The sequence below is a fragment of the Dipteris shenzhenensis genome, chromosome 19 (genome assembly GCF_047967505.1).
Source record: "Dipteris shenzhenensis isolate YYH24624 ecotype China chromosome 19, Dip_SZ_1.0, whole genome shotgun sequence".
NCBI classification, from domain to species: domain Eukaryota; kingdom Viridiplantae; phylum Streptophyta; class Polypodiopsida; order Gleicheniales; family Dipteridaceae; genus Dipteris; species Dipteris shenzhenensis.
In genome coordinates, this window is record NC_141614.1 from 20,807,799 (window position 1) to 20,827,904 (window position 20,106).

At 42.4% G+C, this 20,106-nt stretch overlaps 2 protein-coding genes across 4 annotated transcripts; one reads left to right on the forward strand and one right to left on the reverse strand.

Annotated features, from left to right (window-relative positions):
* Positions 1–6,936: 6,936 nt before the first annotated feature.
* Positions 6,937–11,807, reverse strand: LOC147890213 (uncharacterized). 3 transcript variants are annotated; one of them, XM_087390911.1, is made up of 3 exons: positions 11,170–11,807; positions 10,747–10,900; positions 6,937–7,486 (listed from the first exon to the last, which is right to left on the reverse strand). In XM_087390911.1, exons 1-3 carry the CDS (start codon positions 11,259–11,261, stop codon positions 7,295–7,297), a joined length of 438 nt encoding a protein of 145 aa, XP_087247037.1. In that variant the 5' UTR covers positions 11,262–11,807; the 3' UTR covers positions 6,937–7,294. The 3 variants fall into 3 exon arrangements, with proteins under 3 accessions (XP_087247037.1, XP_087247038.1, XP_087247039.1); XM_087390912.1 differs by having other exon boundaries at positions 11,100–11,807; XM_087390913.1 differs by having other exon boundaries at positions 7,347–7,486; positions 10,730–10,900.
* Positions 11,808–12,943: 1,136 nt separating this feature from the next.
* On the forward strand, positions 12,944–18,122 carry LOC147890214 (ABC transporter B family member 19-like). Its single transcript, XM_087390232.1, has 12 exons — positions 12,944–13,186; positions 13,320–13,374; positions 13,520–13,695; positions 13,814–14,014; positions 14,148–14,407; positions 14,505–14,824; positions 14,910–15,133; positions 15,304–15,497; positions 15,627–15,794; positions 15,899–16,410; positions 16,509–16,750; positions 16,905–18,122. The coding sequence occupies exons 1-12, from the start codon at positions 12,944–12,946 to the stop codon at positions 18,120–18,122; spliced, it is 3,813 nt and encodes a 1,270-aa protein (XP_087246358.1).
* The last annotated feature ends 1,984 nt before the right edge of the window (positions 18,123–20,106 follow it).

Below are 20,106 nucleotides of genomic sequence, written 5' to 3' on the forward strand. Positions count from 1 at the left end.
TTGTACTATGCATGGCGAAGGTACTCCGAGATGGATCCAAAAAAGTATGTATGCATAATCCATGATAAGATGGACCAAAAAAAGATGGCAATTCCAAGACTTCGGGTGAGGTCCAAGGACACCGATTCTGCATGGCAATTACAAGTTTCATTCATTGGAATGATTACCCACGGGCATGCACACGGTCATTATGGACACTTCACCCTCAATGGTTTGTGGCCATCTGATCCCAACCTGACGATTGGATCGCTCTCAGTTTGTTTGCGCAACCTTGAGAGGATGGATATGCATGACCTTGGAGACCTTGCTACCAATGGGATTCCAAGAAGCAGTGCTTGTCTTTTGAATGCTCTATGCTCAAGAAACGCTTTGGACTCCCATTACAGTTCTGAAGGTGCACATCTTTCCACAAGTGGAGCTAGCTTGCCTGAATATGTAGATGTCACGATCACAAATGCAAATCTAGAAGCTTTATCGAAGAGTCACCCGAAGTCTATCACAGATGCCATGACAACTTCCATTACAAGGGATGCAGACACATGTATGAATTTTTTGCCGTCAAATACAAGAGAAAGCCCACCCTCTTCAGAGGCAACTGTTGTTGTTGAGCCACCATTCCAAAAGTTTCCAAAGAACTTGCTACTCCAACTAGATAATTGTGGGTCTGAGAACAAAAATAGATACTTGTTTGCATACCTCTCTCTTCTTGCAGTAGCAAGGGGCATTTTCAAGACAGTTCAATTGGGCTTCTTGATGGTAGGGCACGCACATGAGGACATTGATGCAATGTGCAACAGGTTCTCTGAGAGCTTGCGAGTGGGACAAACATTCACTTTCCCACATCTAATGGATAGATTAAAAAAAGGTACATCATCTTCACTAGCACCATTTCTTCTTACACGGGTTCCTAAGTTCAAGGATTATGTGGATGGATACCTATGTGATGGCAAGAAATCCTAGTTGGTTATGCAAAGCCATTACAAATTTGATTTTACATGCAAGGTGATAGACCTATGATGCAGTCCAAGGTGCATCAAAAATCACCGAATTGGATGCCCATTGAAGGGGGAATTGACGTATGGAAGAAAGATAGTGAGGGTGGAGACCATTGTTGCCAACAGGTTGTCTAGATATACTGCATTTGTGAGAGATCACTTGCAAGTAATATCAGGAATAAAGGATTACATTAAGTTTTGGGAGAGATGTGCAAGTGGAAAGAATGCATCGTATGAGTCCTACATTAGGCCAGTGATAGACTATTGGAAAACCATGATCGGTGAGCTCGAACAAGAAAACATCTCAGAGATAGGAGTGTACAGAGAGTTTTGGCCAAGAACACAGTCGCCTAATGAGGAGGATGATATAGATGCTTGCATTAATGAGTTCCAAGGCTATGAGGAATGGAATGATCACTATTGCGAGCCTCTAAAAGGTAAGCCAAGGGAAGAGTATAGACCAATGGTGGATGTTAAGCAAGGTGACTTCGTCTTGGTGAGGCCATCGGACCCTATATACCTCATATGGCTTGGGGTTACCATATCAAGTGCCGAGATGGATGATGCATCTCCTAACTTCAAGAAATTATTAATTCAATATTGGGACCATCAGTTAAGAGAAAGGGGCTCAATGATGCAGATGCCTATGTTGATTGCTGGAACAAGTATTGGATAGAGAATAGGTTGGATCCACAGGTATGGGAGTGTATTGATGCAGTTGTCTGGTCATGGACATCAAAAGCCATAAATAGCCCCAAGAAGATGAACATTCCACAGAGTGAATGTATCAAAGCATAGGAGAGCTTTCTTGGTATTAGAGCATAGAAAATGGTGTCAATTTTCTCCCTCTTAATCTCCAGAACTTCCATTGTAATGTGTGTTCTCATGTGATGTTTCTCAATTGTTGTTATCCTTTCAATGGATATTTGCATATTATTAATATGACAATTTTCAAAAGCTATCCTTCACTAGCAACTACTTTGTTTCTAGTGGTTCACTATGCACTGTGTTTGTTAACACCACCAATTGGTCTTTATTAACACCTCAAGTAAAATATAGATGTTGTCCCCAAATGGTGTTTATTAACACCACCAAGTACATGATTTTCAAACTCTGCCACAAATGCTTTTTTTCGGATGTTATACACAATGAAATGTTTCACAACCAATAAATTTTTTCATAATCATTGGAATTTTCCCCGGGGGGGTCACTCATAAACATGTAACATAGTACGTTAGTGCACAAAGGGGTATTTTTTTAATAGCGAGACTAACATGCCGTTTACATAGAGGAGGGGATTTATAAAAAAGGTGTAATTCATATGTGTATATTTATGGAGGGGTGTCTAAATTTTAAGATGGAAAAAGGTATACATGCAAGAGGGGGTTAATCAATTACATTAAAAAAAGAAAAAAATAAAGAATAGGGGTATTTTTAATACATGATTGCTCGCACGTGCTATATTGGTTTTATGAAGAGTGACGCCCCCATATTCAATATTGGCAAAATTCCCACAATCAATGAAAAATTTCCCAAATTTAATGAAGCCTTTCCCAATTTTAATGAAATCCACCCAATTTTCAAATTCCCAAAATGCAACTTTTGTCCCACTTTATCTAATACGGTGTTATGGCATTGAATGTTTTTCCGGTTTTCATTTTGCATTGCAATGTTTTTTAGGTTTTCATTGTCAAATACTACATAATTTAAGGTTCATGAGACGTAGGTGGCTTGTGCAATGTTGCAATTGAACAAAATTTTTAATTTTACACAAGAAATAGTTTATTCCCAAAGTTAATGAAACATCTCACTTAATTTCTCATTAAAATGACTTCAATGAGATAAATAAAGATCGCCCACATCATTCCCAAATTTAATGAAACACTCTAAAATAATAAAATCAAAATTAATGGAATTTGACATTCTTAGCCTAAGAGCCACTATAAATGTAGCAATGGAATCCCTAAATTAATAAAACAATGAACACAACAAAAACCAAAGATCCACAATGACTATGTATGAAACAAGAGATCCATTGTGCTTGAGCCAAGATGAAAATGGGTCAGAAAGATGAGAAGAGTATGAGGAAGAGGATCCTTAAATGGGAGAGTGTAAGGTTCCCTCTCCCAATTTTATTTTCCCAAAATATCAAGATTTTCCCAAAATTACTAATACAGTGTTCTTGCCCTTGTTACCTTATTGTACCAGCAATCACGAGTATTATGACCTTTTTGCATATTTTGCATTGTCGTTTAAGTAGGCTAAAGTTTTGTGAATTGGACGTGCATGAGTCTAAACGATCGAGATGTCGTGACGATGTCGAGGTGGGATTGGTGGGTCTGTGATTGATATCTCTTGGCATTAGGAGGTTATATTTTGGTCGATTTTGAGCATACATAGCAATGGTAGCATTGGTATTAGCAGGGTATCAGTCAATGAGGATGCTGCAGAACCACACATCATGGATTCTTGCAGGATGACAGGGACGATGAGTGGGATTGTGAGATTTGTGTCGGTTATTTGTGTGGTAATAGACTATGAACGTGGCTACACTGCTAATAGGAGGATTGCTTGTACATTTTGGGCAAGGACCAAACCTGGGAATGCCTTAGAAGCACGGGGTTGCTACAACCTTTGGGCATTCCTAGTAATAAGTGGAAAAGTATATCCATGGATTTATTATGGGGTGGCCACGAACGCGTAAGGGTCATGACTCCACATGGGTTATCGTGGACTGCTTCACAAAGATGGCTAGATTTATACCTACTAGATCCACGATCACTGCAAAGGAATTCTTACAAGATATGCAAGAGATGTTGCAGTTTGCCAAGGAGTCTATTAGAAGTGCCCAAGACAGGGACATATTCTATGCTAATAGACATCGTTCGCCTAGAGAGTTATGTATTGGAACGATGGTGTACTTGCATATTCCCAAGGAATCCAAGAGTCTCAATACTGGATAGGTTAGGAAGTTATCCCCTAGATACTGTGGTCCATTCAAGGTTATCCGAAGAATTAGCCAAGTTGCATATGAACTTGATTTGCCTCCTAGTGTAAGGATTCATCCAGTCTTTCATGTCAACAGACTCAAAGAAATGCTGGGTGCTGAGGGTCAAGTAGTTACTCCTCAGGAACTTATTGAGGTTGAAGATTTATCCTTTCTACCACATGAGCCTGAGAGTATTCTTGGCTTTCCTGAACATCAAGTTCGCGATTGGATGATCACGGAATACAAGATTAAGTGGAAGGATCATGTTGAGGAGGACTCTACATGGGAGACATTGACTAACCTTTAAAGAGAGTTTCCACACTTTCTTTTGAACCTAGGAGTAAGTTCTTAGAGAAAGGGGAGTATGTCATGTGCACGGATTGTATTTGATGTGTGCTTAGGCGCACAAGACTAGCCTGGATAGCCTAGGGAGGCTAGTGGCTAGGCGACGGATGGTGATTCTCAAGATGGGTTGCAAGGGCAACAGATGAGGTAGGGTTCCAGCTATTTTTAGTGACACAGGGCCATAGCCTATATAAGGGGCCCACGAGTTCAGTTTTTATTCATGCAAGTCAGAGCAAGTCTAGCTCTTCCTTGCTGGTCTGGAGCCAGGATAGTGTTGCGGACACGCACCTGCTTTCTAGAGTAGCCCGAATTCCCATCGCAATCCTAAGGCCATAGGGCACTTGCTGGTGGTATGGGACGCCAGGAGGTTGTGGACTGGTTGGATGCAGATGTTTGTGCCAGCAGCCTAGCTTGTGGCTCGGGGGATGCTCGGATTCCAGGGGTCCTAGACCCATAAGCATCATGGTTCGGTGGTGAGCATGCCTATGCCTCTCTTTGTGGTTCTATGATCGTTGGTTTGTGCTTGTGTGCAAGTTAGGATTTCCAGGAGCGATCGTGGTCGTATCAATGTCCTCAATGAGCATACATTCGAAGCAATCACACAATTATGTGGGTCACAATGTTGATTCTCCATGAGAAATGGCCGCCTGCATTGCATAATTTTTTACAATACTTGTATTATTACCGCATTCACCTCTGGCGATGGTTGTGGTTGCTGTGAGTTTTGTTGAGGGTGCTGACGTGGATATCTTGTAATCATCAAACCCCTGTCCAGATGATGCTTCACCCATAGAGGGCAATTTGGCCCCAATTTGTGGTCTTCAAACGCTTGGCAATATTCGCATTCTTTGGGATTTGGGTCCCATCCTCCTCTATTCTAATTCCGATGTCTTTGCTGATTCCAAGGTATCGGTGGATTCCAATTAGCTTGTTGCTGCTACTCTTGCCTTTGTTGAGACGCCTCTGTTGCATTTGCTCCGATTGTCGAAGTTCGTAATGGTGTCAACATAACTCTGTTGGGTGATTCTTCGCACAGATGTGACACTGAAACTGTTGTCGATTCTTTGTCATTCCCAAACTTCGGAGTTTCTACTCCACAAGCTTCTCAACGTCATTAGATGTTAGCCTTTTTTGGACTTGACTTTTCATTCTTTGCTTTGCACTTTTCCTTTTTGGTTTTCTTCTCCGTTTTCTTCTTTTTCTTTCGCTTGTTTTTCTTGTTTTCATCATCTGAATCACTATCGAAATTATCGTCAATTGAATTGAAATCTACGTTCTGTGTTGTTCATAGTGATATCGATATTTTCACCAAAATCGATTCTTGCTTTCCTCTTCTTCTTTTTTGTTATTCCGATACATTTGTTAGGTCTTTTGTCTTAGTCAATCAAGGTGTTGAATCCATTTGCTCCTGCTAGCAGTGCCAAGCCTCCCACCGCACTGTGGATTTCTGGTTTTAATCCCTTGCAAAAATATTCCACCATCATGATCTTTCTGTCGCGGCCAATTTTGCGGCTAAATTCAAAAACTACTGGGCATAGTCTTCCACAAATTGCTTCTTCTACTTTAGCTCCTTGAGCTCTCTCCTGGGGGTTCTCTCTTTTCCAAACCTTTCCAAAAATTGGTCCTTGAGCACATCATATGTGTGGAACTTCTCCACACCTCTGACCAACGTATCGAAGCTGCTAGCTTGCCACCATGTTTTGACATGACTTTGTCTTTACCTCTAAATTCCAAGAATTTACACTTTAGACTGACCACCTATGGGTGCGCCATTTGACTTCTTGGCGATGGAGGCATTAATGGTATTGATGCACCCAAAGATGGTGATCCAAGTTGCACCAACACTTCCTCTTCCTCCCTTGGCCTGTTAGGCAAAGTGTGGTATGCTTCTTATTCTTTATCCAAATTCCTTCTGTGTCCCCCTACTTCTACGAGGTCGTCTTCGTCTTCGTAATCGAATTCTTGATCTAATTCTTCCATCTGTTTTTCAGATCGTTCGTGTGAATTCTCTTTGCTTCCATTGATCGGATTCTTTGTCCGATTTCTCATCGTTTTCCTCAACATCTGCAACTAGATTTTCTCGCGCTTCCTCAAAATTCTCCGATTCTTCAAGTGGTGGGAGATCAGGTGGTAGTTCTTCAAACTCTGACTTGTTAGGCAAAAAGAAATTGAATGGCAGTCAACGGTTGGGTCTTCTTATTTCCAACTTGACCGTTCCCAAAATTACACTAAGTTTTAGATTTTACTGAATTGGCCTTGTGGACTTTGTGAGACATTCCAATGCAAGCTCAATGGTCTGTAGTATAGCCATTGGTGTATCGTTGGACCAATCGTTGGCATTGTTTCGATATGTACTAGGAATGGAAATCTTTACTTACAACCATGGATCCGGAAGATTGCATTGAAATTGCCTAAAATACTTGAGGGGGAAATCCACCAAAGTAACATCTCATGTAGATTCCATTGGTATTCAAGAAATATGCTTCACTGACTCAGGAAGATTATGCCTCAATTCTACTTTTTATAAGCCTGATCGTAAAGGGGGAGAAGTTAGAATAAAGGAAGCAGCAGCAGCCAGTAGCAAGAAATTTTTCTAACAAAGCTGTAGATTCCATTGGTATTTCAAGCAATATAATAGCAGCAGCAGCAGCCCGCTGCAGAGGTATCAGCAGGATTATATTGTACTCTTTATGTACAGCATGAAAGAACACAAGGTGAAACAAAAGACAGTATTTGTACGAATCCCAGTAAATCTCACTGACTTGACTTTTGTTGCCATCATTAACTCTCATTAAGGAGCTCCTTGGTGCCTTCATACGAAGGCCTGCTGGGAAACCCTCCTCTCACATGACAGGGCACACAAGTAGCACCAGAATAACCACCATCGAGGCGAAGCATTGTGATACCACATTATACTCCCAAATAGGATATAGTATAACACAGCAATGTTCCGATTGCCAAATAACTAAAAACTATTGCTGATGTAGAACTTTTTAAGAAACTCTGATTCCCCATGATCTGCAATTCCCAACTTCAGAGGTTGAACCATGCCTTCTTTACCCACAACATATTGGGAGATAATATGGTGCCGCTGCTTTGAATGTGTCAAAATGTTTTCCAATTCCTCGTGCCCTTTAAGCACAAGCAAATCCACAACCTGCATGAAGAATAGCGCCAACAAGAATTTTCTCAAGCTTCCATCTAATCACTTTTCCAAAAAGGATGAATTGGCTGTGTGTGTTGGAAAATGCCATGTGTATCTTCATTATCAACATTTACAGAAGTGAATAAGGCATGACGAGCTAAGAGAAATGCAAGGGATATTTCACATTCTCTGAGACACATTCAGATGAGCATAATAAATACACACTTAAAATATATTCCCCTTAGCACCACAATAAACATGCACTTCAATTAAGCATAGGACAATGGCTATTTTTATGATCCTACAAAGGAGATGCTAGAACCTCGTTGTGTCTTGAAATGCTGTACCAACCAAAGACAAAATAAATCACAATGGACGAGCAAATCTCATGTTCGTGCAGTTTCCCTCTAAATTGTTTGAGATATCCAGATCAGTTCTCCTCTTTTCAGCTACATGTGCGTGCAGCTGAACAGAATACGCTAATTGAAAATTATGTTCAAAGAACCAAGAAATATAGGCACACAAACCAAATTTCTACCTACCAATCTCTATTGTTATTACTTCATTTTCTCGAAAAAACTTACCCAACTCCTGATAAGTTTCATCGCACTTTGTACAAATCTACATGTTCCAAGATTAATACTGCAAGCAAACCGTGTACAAAACAGGAAGACATCGGTGCATTATGTCTCATCTCTGCCAGTTCAAATAAGTTACAAAGAAACTGAAATACCTGTAGATAACGTGCACAGTGCACTGATATACCATTCACCATGGCAATAATGTACATACATAAGAAATAGAGCTCCTTTCCCAAGAATACAATGTAGACTACAAACTACAGTGGAAGGCTTGCAGGAGCTACATAAAAGTAGATAGAGAATCATTGAGTCCAGCTAGTCCTTCATTCACAAAGAGTATTTTCTCTAATATTGTGTTAAAAGTACAATGCTAAATGAACACCAAGAGAGCCTAAGTTCTAACAAAGAGTGAAGAAGTTTGGGATTTAGGCCTCTAAACTATTGATGCTCCTCCGAGAAAAAGAAATGTGTGTGTGTGTGTGTGTGAGAGAGAGAGAGAGAGAGAGAGAGAGAGAGAGATTCTTAACGTCTACAAAAGACCAACGTGGAGCGGGAGATAGACTATCCTCACTCTCTCTCCTGCTCAATACTAACTGCAACTGCAAAATGATGCACTCAATACACAAAGTGATGCTGTGGATGTGAGTGAGAGAATCAGAGGGAGAGAATGTAGTGGACCTCTGAAGAGGAAAATAGATACAACTGAATAATGAATGCCCAAAGGGCTGAATACAACTGTATGAAGGGGCTGAAAGCCTCACTGCAAAACTGGAAGAGTATACTAACTAGAGGAGGTGAATCCTCACTAGATCCCTGAAGAGGCTGAGGCTACCCTGCTGGTCTGCTGCGGGGAGGCCTGACTCTGCTGCTCTGAAGGCTTGAAGGCCTGAGGAGTGGATGAAGAATGAGGGCCAAAGGCTGTTGACCTTGGTCGGCTGGTCAATGCCTACTAGGCTGCCCGTGACACAACGGCTCTATGAGATTGACAAAAAACCACATACAATGAAAGCTAGGGATCGGGCCACTAAACAGGCACCCATACCCATGCTGATGTCGACGAGAGAGAATTCACTGCTCTGTCACTGCAAGAGAGGTAAACCCCAAAAGGAGAAACATCCAAGGGGAGCCCCACGTCACCTACCCATAGATCGATCAGCTGTCCCTCCGAGTGACTCGGTCTATGTATGCTGTCTCTGTGTGTGTGGGGTGTGTGTGTGTGTGTGTGTCCGCGCACATGAGAGAGAGAGAGAGAGAGCGAGAGATAGAGAGAGAGAGAGATACTAACATCCGCAGAAGACCAAATTGATCTGTGGGACCAGAAATACCACTACATAAAAGCTTTACGTGGGAGTGCATATTTCATCTCTGTAGAAGTACAAGAACTGCTTATATGGCATTCCTGATTTCTGCTACTTGCCAGACACAAACCGAAATATTTCTATTACAACTCGGATGACTTGGCATAATGCAATCCATAATCCCTATACCATTTGATTTCTCTCTTTGCTGCAACGAGGTGATTCTTCTTGGGATTCCGCACACGAATTGAGTAATAGATGTCAGGCCTGGTGAGTTGCCTAAACTACTGAGGATCTGAAACTGGAAAACTGTCCAACTGCTAACCATTCCATGTTGCTTTCTGAAGGAGTTGGGAGTGGCTTGCAGTCATGAAGATGAAACTGCTTAAGTACCCTCTATGTGTACTAGCCATAAGAAAGTGTGATGCAGTGTCATCCCGCCATATTTCTACCCCAAGAAAATCATGGAGTCCTCCCATGTCCTACATGTCGAATGAGCTTACCCTTTGCTTCTGAGATGAGATGTACATTGGAACTGGCAATGATCCAGTCATCGACATTAAGAACTACAAGAGGATGTCTTCTGTCGTCTTCTTGATGCAAAGGGGCGGATCTGAATTCAACAGTTGAAAGCCAGATGCCAGAAAATTATGATCAATCTTTGTATTCCATGCACTGATTGCCTATTTCCAGGTCTCCTTACCTGCTGCTCCCTTTTTCTGGCCTATGTAAGGCCCTCTGCTGGATCCTTGTGCTGGCTGAATGCCAGCCCATCGGCCCACTACATGGCCCTGTACCAGGGCCTATGCAGGCCTGCACAGCAGCCCATGTGCCAGGTCTGCAAGCCCACGTGGCAGTCTATTAATCCCCCTAAATGTGCTCATGTGGCACAACCTACACCCAGCATTTTTTAGGTTTCAAGCCCCATTGCACTCCTCATTTGGGGCTAAGAAGTGGGGTTTTGATCCTTATATTCAAACACCCCATCTCAAAGGCTATGGGGCGTTTGTGACTTGAACGTTCAAGTGATTGTACCAGTGTACCAAACTAGATGCGGTTGTTCGTGTACAATGCGGAGCAGGACTTAGAGATACCAGAGTTGTGCGTTCGTGGACCAAATTAAATGAATTAAGAAGAGGCGTTTCCGTCGAATTGTAACTGAACATTGTAAAACAACCATTCACAATGAATACAATCATTTGTTCTGCTCTCTCTCAGTTCGATCTCTCTTATCTCCCAATTTCTACATGCTATCATTGGCTCTTTAGGAGCCCAAACCCAGCCAAGCCTTTGGTCTGAATACATTAAGACGACTGATCACGACAGTTTGTCAAGATGGCACAGCAAACAAGAACATACAAGGTCAATAAACTTACCGAAAAAAATTACCAACCTTGGAAAATGACCATGGAGCTGCTTTTGTAGAACTCGATCCGCTCGAAATCGTCGATGGAACAACACAATGTCCACACCCAACTCTGGCGACCAATGCTTCGGCAGTTTTAGATTGGAAAGAGAAAGACCTCAACACGCGCTTAGAGCTCTTCCTGTACATGGAAGACAATAAAAAACAAATGGTGAAAACACTAACCACCGTCAGTGAAATTCTATCTCAACTAAAACAAACCTACGAACAGACAGATGTATCGTCCCAAATTGCCAATTGAAAAAACTAATGACGGTCCATATGACCGAATCTGACGATGTTCCGAAATTCCTTCAAACATGGAGGACTCCATGGACGACCTTAGTGCTATCAAGCGAAATCGATTCGGTTGCATCATCAGTAATCTCTAGATAATTCATATAATTATACAATGTGCATGGACGTTTCCGTCGATCATCGCTAGATTCTTCAGAGGTGTCATCCTTCCAAGCTCCATGATCCATCTCTGCTTTGCTGACCATCTGATACTCTGCCGCGCACTTTGCGTCCCTCTGACCCCTTCATGCACCCTGCATTACGAGACTGGATTACGCATGGAGCCATGCTGTTGTCGCCGACGCCGTTTACCAGTAGGCATGCAATTTATCAACATTTACAACAATATCCTCTCAGATCTTTGTGTAAACGGATTAGAATCCGGCCGACGTGCAACTAGCTCTGCATATGCAAACACAACAAATCTAAACATCATGGTTTCACGCTCCTAGAATGTCAACACAGTAGAATCGTATGGGGAGAGGGTTGCTATCTTTAGTTATTAAGAGGGTTGATATTTTTAATTATTGAGAGTTGAGAGGATCCGGGACGGAAGTTCAGACAAGCAAATGATAACAACAAAAGCATAAATTGCTTGAAAATGGGAAGGTCGGCAGAGGATGTGCCGCGCTCTTGTTTCTCTCTGTTGCACGGTATATGCTCTAAGGAGACAGGTGTCTAATTTGTGTGTCTTCTTTGTTGTTCGTTTGTTCTCTCGTCGTACCTATTGTTGTATGTTTTGGCTTTTCCTTTCGAAAATAGTTGCAGATTTCTTCGACTCTCTCCACAAAAATCTATAGGAATCAATTTTGTATCGGCTCCAATTGGATCTGTCCATGTATACGTCAAAGATACGCGTCTCTACAGTAGTACTCATTCTAAAGGCTTTTTTAACAAGGAAAAAAGAAAAAAGACCCTTGGGAACAATCCCAAAAATATGAAAAGAAGATGAATGATGAAAATCATTCATAAGGCCTGTCCAAGATCCAAAGAGACAACGAATTGGATGCGTAGCATGGAAAAGAGGGGGGGTGCGTGGGGCGAGAAGATGCATTGGATGCTTAGCATCGAAAAGAGGGTGAAACGTTGAGAGAGAGAGAGAGAGGAACACCAAAAAATGCTTATGTTGAAGGCGTTCCTTTGCACTCCAAGCTCCATCATCTGCCAAGATCAAGAGCAAACATATGCTCCCCTATACCCTCTTGTGTTGGCATAGCACATTGTGGGAACATGCTCTAAGCATTCACAACTCAAAAACGATACCAATGGGAGGTCTGACACTTCCACCAAACTCTGCATGCCATGCCACATCATCTCGCCAGTGCCCCAGTGTTTCGAAATACCGTGCCGCACACTACCTCGCCATGTGTGGTAATTTTGCCCACTAGAGAGTCTACATGTGGCATTGTACAATCTACCTTGGCCACTACAGAGCTAGCCCATGCCACCACTTGGGACATCACTCACAGGCTGTTCGCACGGCACGTTCGTGGAGACCGTGACTCGGCCGGCACAATCACAGACTCTAGCGATGCCATGTATTGCGTGCGTGCTATCAACTGCCATGTGCTGCAGTTGTGCCAAATTATTGTCCATAGCTCCCTCCCGCCAACTTTGAATGACAAAGGAAGTATTATAATCCCGAGAGCTCCGAACGGCAAAGAATGTACTACGGTAGCAGTTTCCCATGGAGAAACATTAAAAAAATGACTTTTAGCCATTCAGCCGGCTTTCCTCCAAGCAAACTGATACATGAGCAATATCCTTCCAACCATATAATATATATATATATATAATATATATATATATATATATATATATGGTTGTCTCTGTGTTCTTTGTGTGTATGCATGGCATTGTTGCCTGATTCACTTCACAGACAGTGGCAATGGACAACACTGCCCAGCCTCCTCCTTCCGATTCTGGCAAAGCCCAACAACAAACCGTCTCCCTCTTCCGCCTCTTCGCTTTCGCAGATAGCTTCGATTACCTCCTCATGTTTGCTGGTACCCTCGGCGCTGTCACCCATTCCGCTGGCCTCCCTCTCTACAACTTGTATTTTGGGAAGATCATCGATACCCTTGGTAACCACAATTACACTCCTTCCCAGCAAGGAACTTTCGTCGGTCACGTAAGTGCAGTACACTCATTTACCTTCCTCAATGACTAGCCATCTTTCCATCGATTCTCGACTCATGCAATTCAAATTCCTGTTGCCTGCATACTGTCATTGATGCGCAACCTCGATCTGTGGCAATTGGCAGCATGCTGTAGCGCTCGTTTACGTCGGGATTGTGTCTCTTGTAGCAGCCTGGGCCGGTAAGTCATCGCCATCCCCTCAGGCTAATCTCTGTCTGCTATTCTGAGTATTATGTACGCATCAAAGAACCCGTGCTCTTATTTGCTAGTTTGTTGGTACTCGTGGATATTTTTCAACTGACATGAATTGGCGATATTCTTGCAGAGGTTACTTGCTGGATGCACACCGGTGCCAGACAAGCTGCCAAGCTTCGAGTCAAATACTTGGAAGCCATCCTGCAGCAGGACATTGGGTTCTTCGATACAGATTCCTCTACCGGGAAAATCATCGATAGCACTACAATTGATACTATTGTCATTCAAGAGGCCATCAGTAACGAGGTAAATTTACCTCCCATTTGCTCCCCGAATGAATATTGCACGCCTGCAAACATCTTGAGAGCTGATAAATGATCATGTTGCTCGTCATCTAGTAATTCACTTTTCACACTTTTCACAGATGGGTACCTACATCTTTCAACTGGGAGCTTGCGTTTCATCTTTTGCAATTGGCTTCACCCTTATTTGGAAGGTAGCCTTTATAACGGTGGCGATAGTTCCGGCAATTGCATTTGCGGCAGGTGTGTACACCAACGCGCTTACAAAGATTTCCATAAAATGTCAAGAAGCTTACAGTGAGGCGGGAACCATCGCAGAGCAGGTGAGCTGCAGCGTTGAGAAAATTGTTTCTTTTGTTTTAGTTATGAGCAGCAATATGACGTTTTCTAGCGCGAATTCTTTGTATAGACCGTACATCATCATTGTTTACATCGCGAATTAACTTTCGCACACAGGCTATAGCTCAAGTTAGAACGGTTTACTCTTTCGTTGGCGAGAAGAAGGCACTCGAGTCATACAAGGAATCTCTGAAGGTTACCCTGAAACTAGGTTATAAGGGCGGTATGGCAAAAGGCGTGGGAGTTGGATCGTTTTGGATGGTATTGTTATGTTCATTTGCGCTCGTCTTCTGGTACGCCAGTACCCTGATATTGAAAGGCGAAACAAAGGGCGGAAAAGTTACCACAACTGTCTTTAATGTTTTATACGGTGGCATGTATGTAACTACTCTCTACTTGCCTTCTGTGTTAGATATAGCAGAAATGTAACGTTTTCCATTTTTGCAATTAAACTTTTTCTGCATCTTTGTTCAGAGCCTTGGGCCGATCCCTTGGCATTTTGGCATCCTTTGGCAAAGCGAAAGCTGCAGCTACCAGGATTTTCGAGATGCTAGACAGAAAACCCACGATAAATACGACAGGCTCTGCAGCGACACAAACTCTTCGTAGAGTCAAAGGCCACGTGGAGCTCCGGGATGTGGTCTTCAGCTACCCTTCTCGGCCGGATGTCTTCATCTTCAGGAATTTCTCGCTGCAAATCCCAGCCGGCAAAACTATGGCTCTTGTCGGCGGTAGCGGTTCTGGCAAGAGCACGATAGTATCGTTGATAGAGCGTTTCTATGATCCAATTTCAGGTGCTTAATTAGAATTTGTGAGGATTGAATTGGACCAAGTGTAAGTCCTAAGGTAACTCCTTATATGCCGATTTGCAAATTTCAGGACAAGTTTTGTTGGATGACGTTGACATACGCGAGTTGAACCCTATGTGGCTCCGTGATCGTATTGGTCTAGTCAATCAGGAGCCGGCCTTATTCGCTACTAGCATTTTCGAAAATATCCTTTACGGAAAGGGCGATGCAACCATAAAAGAAGTTGAAGTAGCTGCAAAAGCTGCAAATGCTCACGTATTCATCAGCAACCTACCCGACGGCTATGAGACGCAGGTTTTTGCTCTCAACATAGGCTCCATTGTTAACAAAAGTGAGACAAAAGTACGTGACATGCACAACCATTAAAGAGAGTGAAAATAGAGGAACATGCAGCATTAAAATTAATAATATGGAGTGACAAGCAAACGTATCTACTCAATAAGAGATTGAAAATGCCGTTGCAGGTAGGGCAAAGGGGAGTTCAGCTATCAGGCGGTCAAAAGCAACGAGTGGCCATTGCCAGGGCCATGTTAAGGAATCCGAAGATTTTGTTGCTAGATGAGGCAACGAGTGCTTTGGATGCAGCATCGGAAAGGGTGGTCCAAGATGCTTTAGAGAAGTTGATGGTGAGGAGGACGACAATAGTTGTTGCCCACAGGCAAGAGTTGCTCAAATTTGTCCAAATTGTGTGCAACGTCTTATACTAGAGCACATTGATTGTTACATTTCAGGTCATAGAAATTATTTTAAGTCGATAACTTCGTGAATCGTTATGGAAATTGCGTAGGTTGTCCACTATTCGAAATGTAGACACAATTGCGGTGATGCAAGGCGGCAAGATAGTTGAGCAGGGCAAACATGATGAATTAATGGCCAAGGGGGAGTTAGGTGCATATGTAATGCTAGTGAAGCAACAAGACATGGCACAAGGTCTGGGAATTCGCAAAGAGAAGAGGTAATTAAGGGTAGGATGTGACTTGTATCATGAGAAAGTTTCAAAGATTTCAGAAGCGATACTATCGAGCATGACAATTTCCCTTCAATATGTAGGCATGATAGTCCCTCTGTGACACATAGAGGATCATCTTCACGGCACTCCTTTCAAGGCACTCCAGGCCGGCGATCCAACTACGGAACTCCAGTCCGGCAATCGCCCAGGCTTTCATCGGCTATGATACCTTCATCGTCTTTTGAACTATCAATGGGCCGTCCCTCAAGCTATAGCAATATTGAAGCCGTTATGGATAATGAAAAACAGATTGCAGATCAAGGAAACTACTATTGGCGTCTTGCTAAATTGAACGCACCAGAATGGCCCTACGCCATCTTGGGTTCCGTTGGCTCCATTCTGGTTGGAACCATAAACCCTCTCGATGGCCTCTTCGTCACTGAAATAATCAGTGCCTATTTCCTTCCCAACACTCACACATTGCAAACCCAGGTCGCCAAATTTAGCATTTATCTGGTTGTCCTTGGCTTGCTCACCCCAGTTTTCTTCTTCCTCCAGAGCTATTTTTTTGGTATTGTCGAAGAAAACCTCACCAATCGTGTCCGTGAGCAAATGTTCATATGTGAGTATTGTCAGAATTTCATGATTTCAATTGTTCAGCTCTGATTTTGTCTTTGCTAAAATATCGTTAACCCTGATTGGGGTTGTTTCATTACGTAGCCATGTTGCGGAATGAAGTGGGCTGGTTTGATCGCGATGAGAATAACAGCATAGCATTGGCTTCCTGTTTGGCTTCTGATGCCACAAACGTCCGTGCCGCCATTGGAGGTTGCATTGCGCTTATCATACAGAATTTGTCTATCATTGGGACTGCAACCATCATCGGTGCTTTGTCTTCTTGGCGGTTGACTGTCGTGGCACTCGCCACACTCCCAATAGCCGTTGCCAGTAAAGTTGGAGAGGTACGACATACTTTTACACGACATGCTCTGAACAACTTAACCTGTAGAAAGTTATGTTGTCCAAATATATTTGCATGCAAAAATCAGGAACGTGCACTCTTTTGTTGATCTATTCTAATTCACTTACCGTGTCCTTGCAAAATGTTATCTGTAGAACCTCTTTATAAGTGGATTCTCAGGGGATCTCTCAACAGCAAATGCACGGGCTAGCATAATTACAGGGGAGGCTGTGGGCAATATCCGAACAGTTGTAGCCTTCAATGCTAACGAGAAAGTGTTGGAATTAGTTGGGCACGAGCTACAAGAGTCTGAGCAAAGAAGCTTAAAACGTGGAATTAAAGCCGGTTCATTCTTTGGTGTAGGGCAATGCTTGTTGTATTGCAGCTACGCTCTAATACTATGGTACGGAGCAATACTAGTGAAAAAGGGAGAGTGTACCTTTGAAGACGTGATTCGAATCTTCTTGGTGTTTCTGCTTACGGGGGTCTCGGTGGCAGAATCGTTTGCGCTTGCACAAGACATAACAAAGGCTCGGGATGCAATGGAATCTGTGTTTGACATTTTGGATAGGGATACCATAATAGATGCAGACCAGCAGGACTCGCTAGAGGCAAAAAATTTGAAAGGCAAAATTGAGTTTCGAGATGTGCATTTTGCATATCCAACCAGGCCAGAAGTGATGGTTTTTCAGGGATTAAACCTTCACGTGGATGCAGGCAAGAGCCTTGCTTTGGTGGGTGGGAGTGGTTGTGGTAAAAGTTCAATCATCTCACTTATAGAGAGGTTCTATGATCCCTTGTCTGGAAGAGTATTGATTGATTCACACGATATTCGAAAATTCAACCTGCGTTCCCTGAGGCGGCAGATTGGGTTAGTGCAACAAGAGCCAGTCTTGTTTGCTACGACCATATATGACAACATCTTGTATGGCCGTGAAGGTGCAACGCAAGCCGAGGTGGAGGAAGCATCCAAGGCTGCCAATGCACACAGCTTTATAAGTGCACTACCAGAAGGCTACAAGACGCAGGTGGGCGAGCGCGGTGTACAGCTATCGGGAGGGCAAAAGCAAAGGGTGGCGATTGCACGAGGGATACTGAAGGACCCTAGGATCTTGTTGCTGGATGAAGCGACTTCTGCACTGGACACAGAAGCGGAAAAGCTGGTGCAAGAAGCACTAGATCGGCTGATGAGGAAGCGCACCACTGTGATTGTCGCCCATCGCATGTCCACAATCCAGAACTCCTCCTCCATTGCAGTTCTGCAAGATGGCCGCATTGTTGAGCAAGGTTCCCACCAAACCCTCATGGCCATCTCCAATGGTGCTTATGGTCGCCTTGTAAAACTTCAACAACATACCAATTCAAATCCTTGATTTGTATCTATCCCTGCCCTATCTCTTATAATTAGAACATCCATTCTCTTTAAACAAGTTTCCATAAGCCACGAATCAACTTTTCTAATAGATTTGAGCATGCTTGAACACATTCATAAGGTATGTGTAGTGTATTTGTAGTCCATAGCATACCTTGTAGTCTTATTTAGAGCTTATGGCTTAATGTAGCTTAATATGATATTTTATCTCTCCAAACTCAAGAAAAATTATGTATAATGCATCTGTAGTTCATATCATACCTCTTAGTTTTATGTAGAGCTTATGGTTTGATGTAGCTTGATATGACATCTACAATCAAAAGAAAAATCTCCAAATCCAAGATCCAAGTAACTCTCCACTATAGCATAGGTAGTTCTAATAAACAATGCATGACACGCACATTACACACAAGGGAGTACAAGTGATGGCATGTAACACAACATTAGCATAATAAAGTACAAATGGAATGATGACTCCCAAATAACACTCTCTTCTCTCGTAAGTGCATTGAATTTTGTATTTGTCTATACAATGTTCATGCTTTTACCCAACACAAAGTTTCATATGCAAAGTATGGAAGGGAATGATGCCTCCAATAACCGTGTCTTTCCTCATATGTGCTTGTACCGAATTTTGTATTTACATGTCTTTTGTATTTGTTATGAGCTACAATCTATGGTACATAAGAAAGCATTTGTATCCAATGCACAGAGACGCACGGTCACTCTAATAGCATTGGCTTATCTTAGAATTGCATTTGTATAATTCTGTCTTTGTCTATTTATGATTAAATTATTCACTACAAGGCATAGGCCCTTTTCTGATGAAAATACCGACGCTTTTTACATTAATTTTTTTTTTAAATGGGCGCAAACATCGTTATTAAAGTTGTTAAAAGCATCGAAAAAGAACCATTGCTATAAACTGTCGCTATATAGCGACGCTGATAAACGTCGTTATATAGCGACACTGGTAAACGTCGCTATATAGCGACGATTAACAGAACTAAAAAAAAAGCATTAGTGGGGCTAAATAGGGCCATAGCAAGCCCTGTTTTGCCCCACTAATGCTATTTTTTTTTGTAATTACAAAAAAAAGTTTTTTATTACAAAATTTCCCTTACAAAAAGGGTGATACAAAATCGCTCAAATGAAATGATCGAGCAACAAAAGCATATACATGTCGAACATATACAACATGAGGAAGAAGAGGAAAAAGAAGAAGAGGAAAAGAGGAAGAAGAGGGAAAAGAAGAGAAAAAGAGAAGAAGAGAAAAAGAGGAAGAAGAGGGAAAAAGAAGAGGAAAATAAGAGAAAGAAGAGGGAAAAGAGGAGGAAGAGGAAAAGAGGAAGAAGAGGGAAAGGAAAAGAGATTGGAAGAGGGGAAAGAGAGAAGAAGAGGAAAAGGAAAGAGGGGAAAGAGAGAAGAAGAGGAAAAGGAAAGAGGGAAAGAAGAGAGAAGAAGAGGGAAAGAGAGAAAAAGAGACATATGCTCATGCATAAGCATAAGCATGAGTATATGTCTCCTTCTCTTATGCTTATGCTCATGCATATGTCTCCTCTTATGCATGTGCATAAGCATAAGAGCATAAGAGCATGAGCATAAAAGATGGGAAAGAGGGAAGAAGAGGGAAAGGAAAAGAGGGAGGAAAAGAGGAAGAAGAGGGAAAGGAAAAGAGATTGGAAGAGGGGAAAGAGAGAAGAAGAGGGAAAGGAAAGAGGGAAAGAAGAGAGAAGAAGAGGGAAAGAAGAGGAAGAAGAGAGAAAAGAGGAAGAAGAGGAAAAGAGGAAGAAGAGGAAAAGAGGAGAAGAGGAGGGAAAAGAGGGGGGGGAAGAGGAGAAAAGAGAAGAAGAGCGAAAGGAAAGAGAGCTTGGAAAAGGGGAAAGAGGGAAAGAAAGAGAGAAGAAGAGGGAAAGGAAAGAGGGAAAAAGAGACATATGCATATGTCTCCTTCTCTTATGTCACCTTATGCATAAGCATAAGGA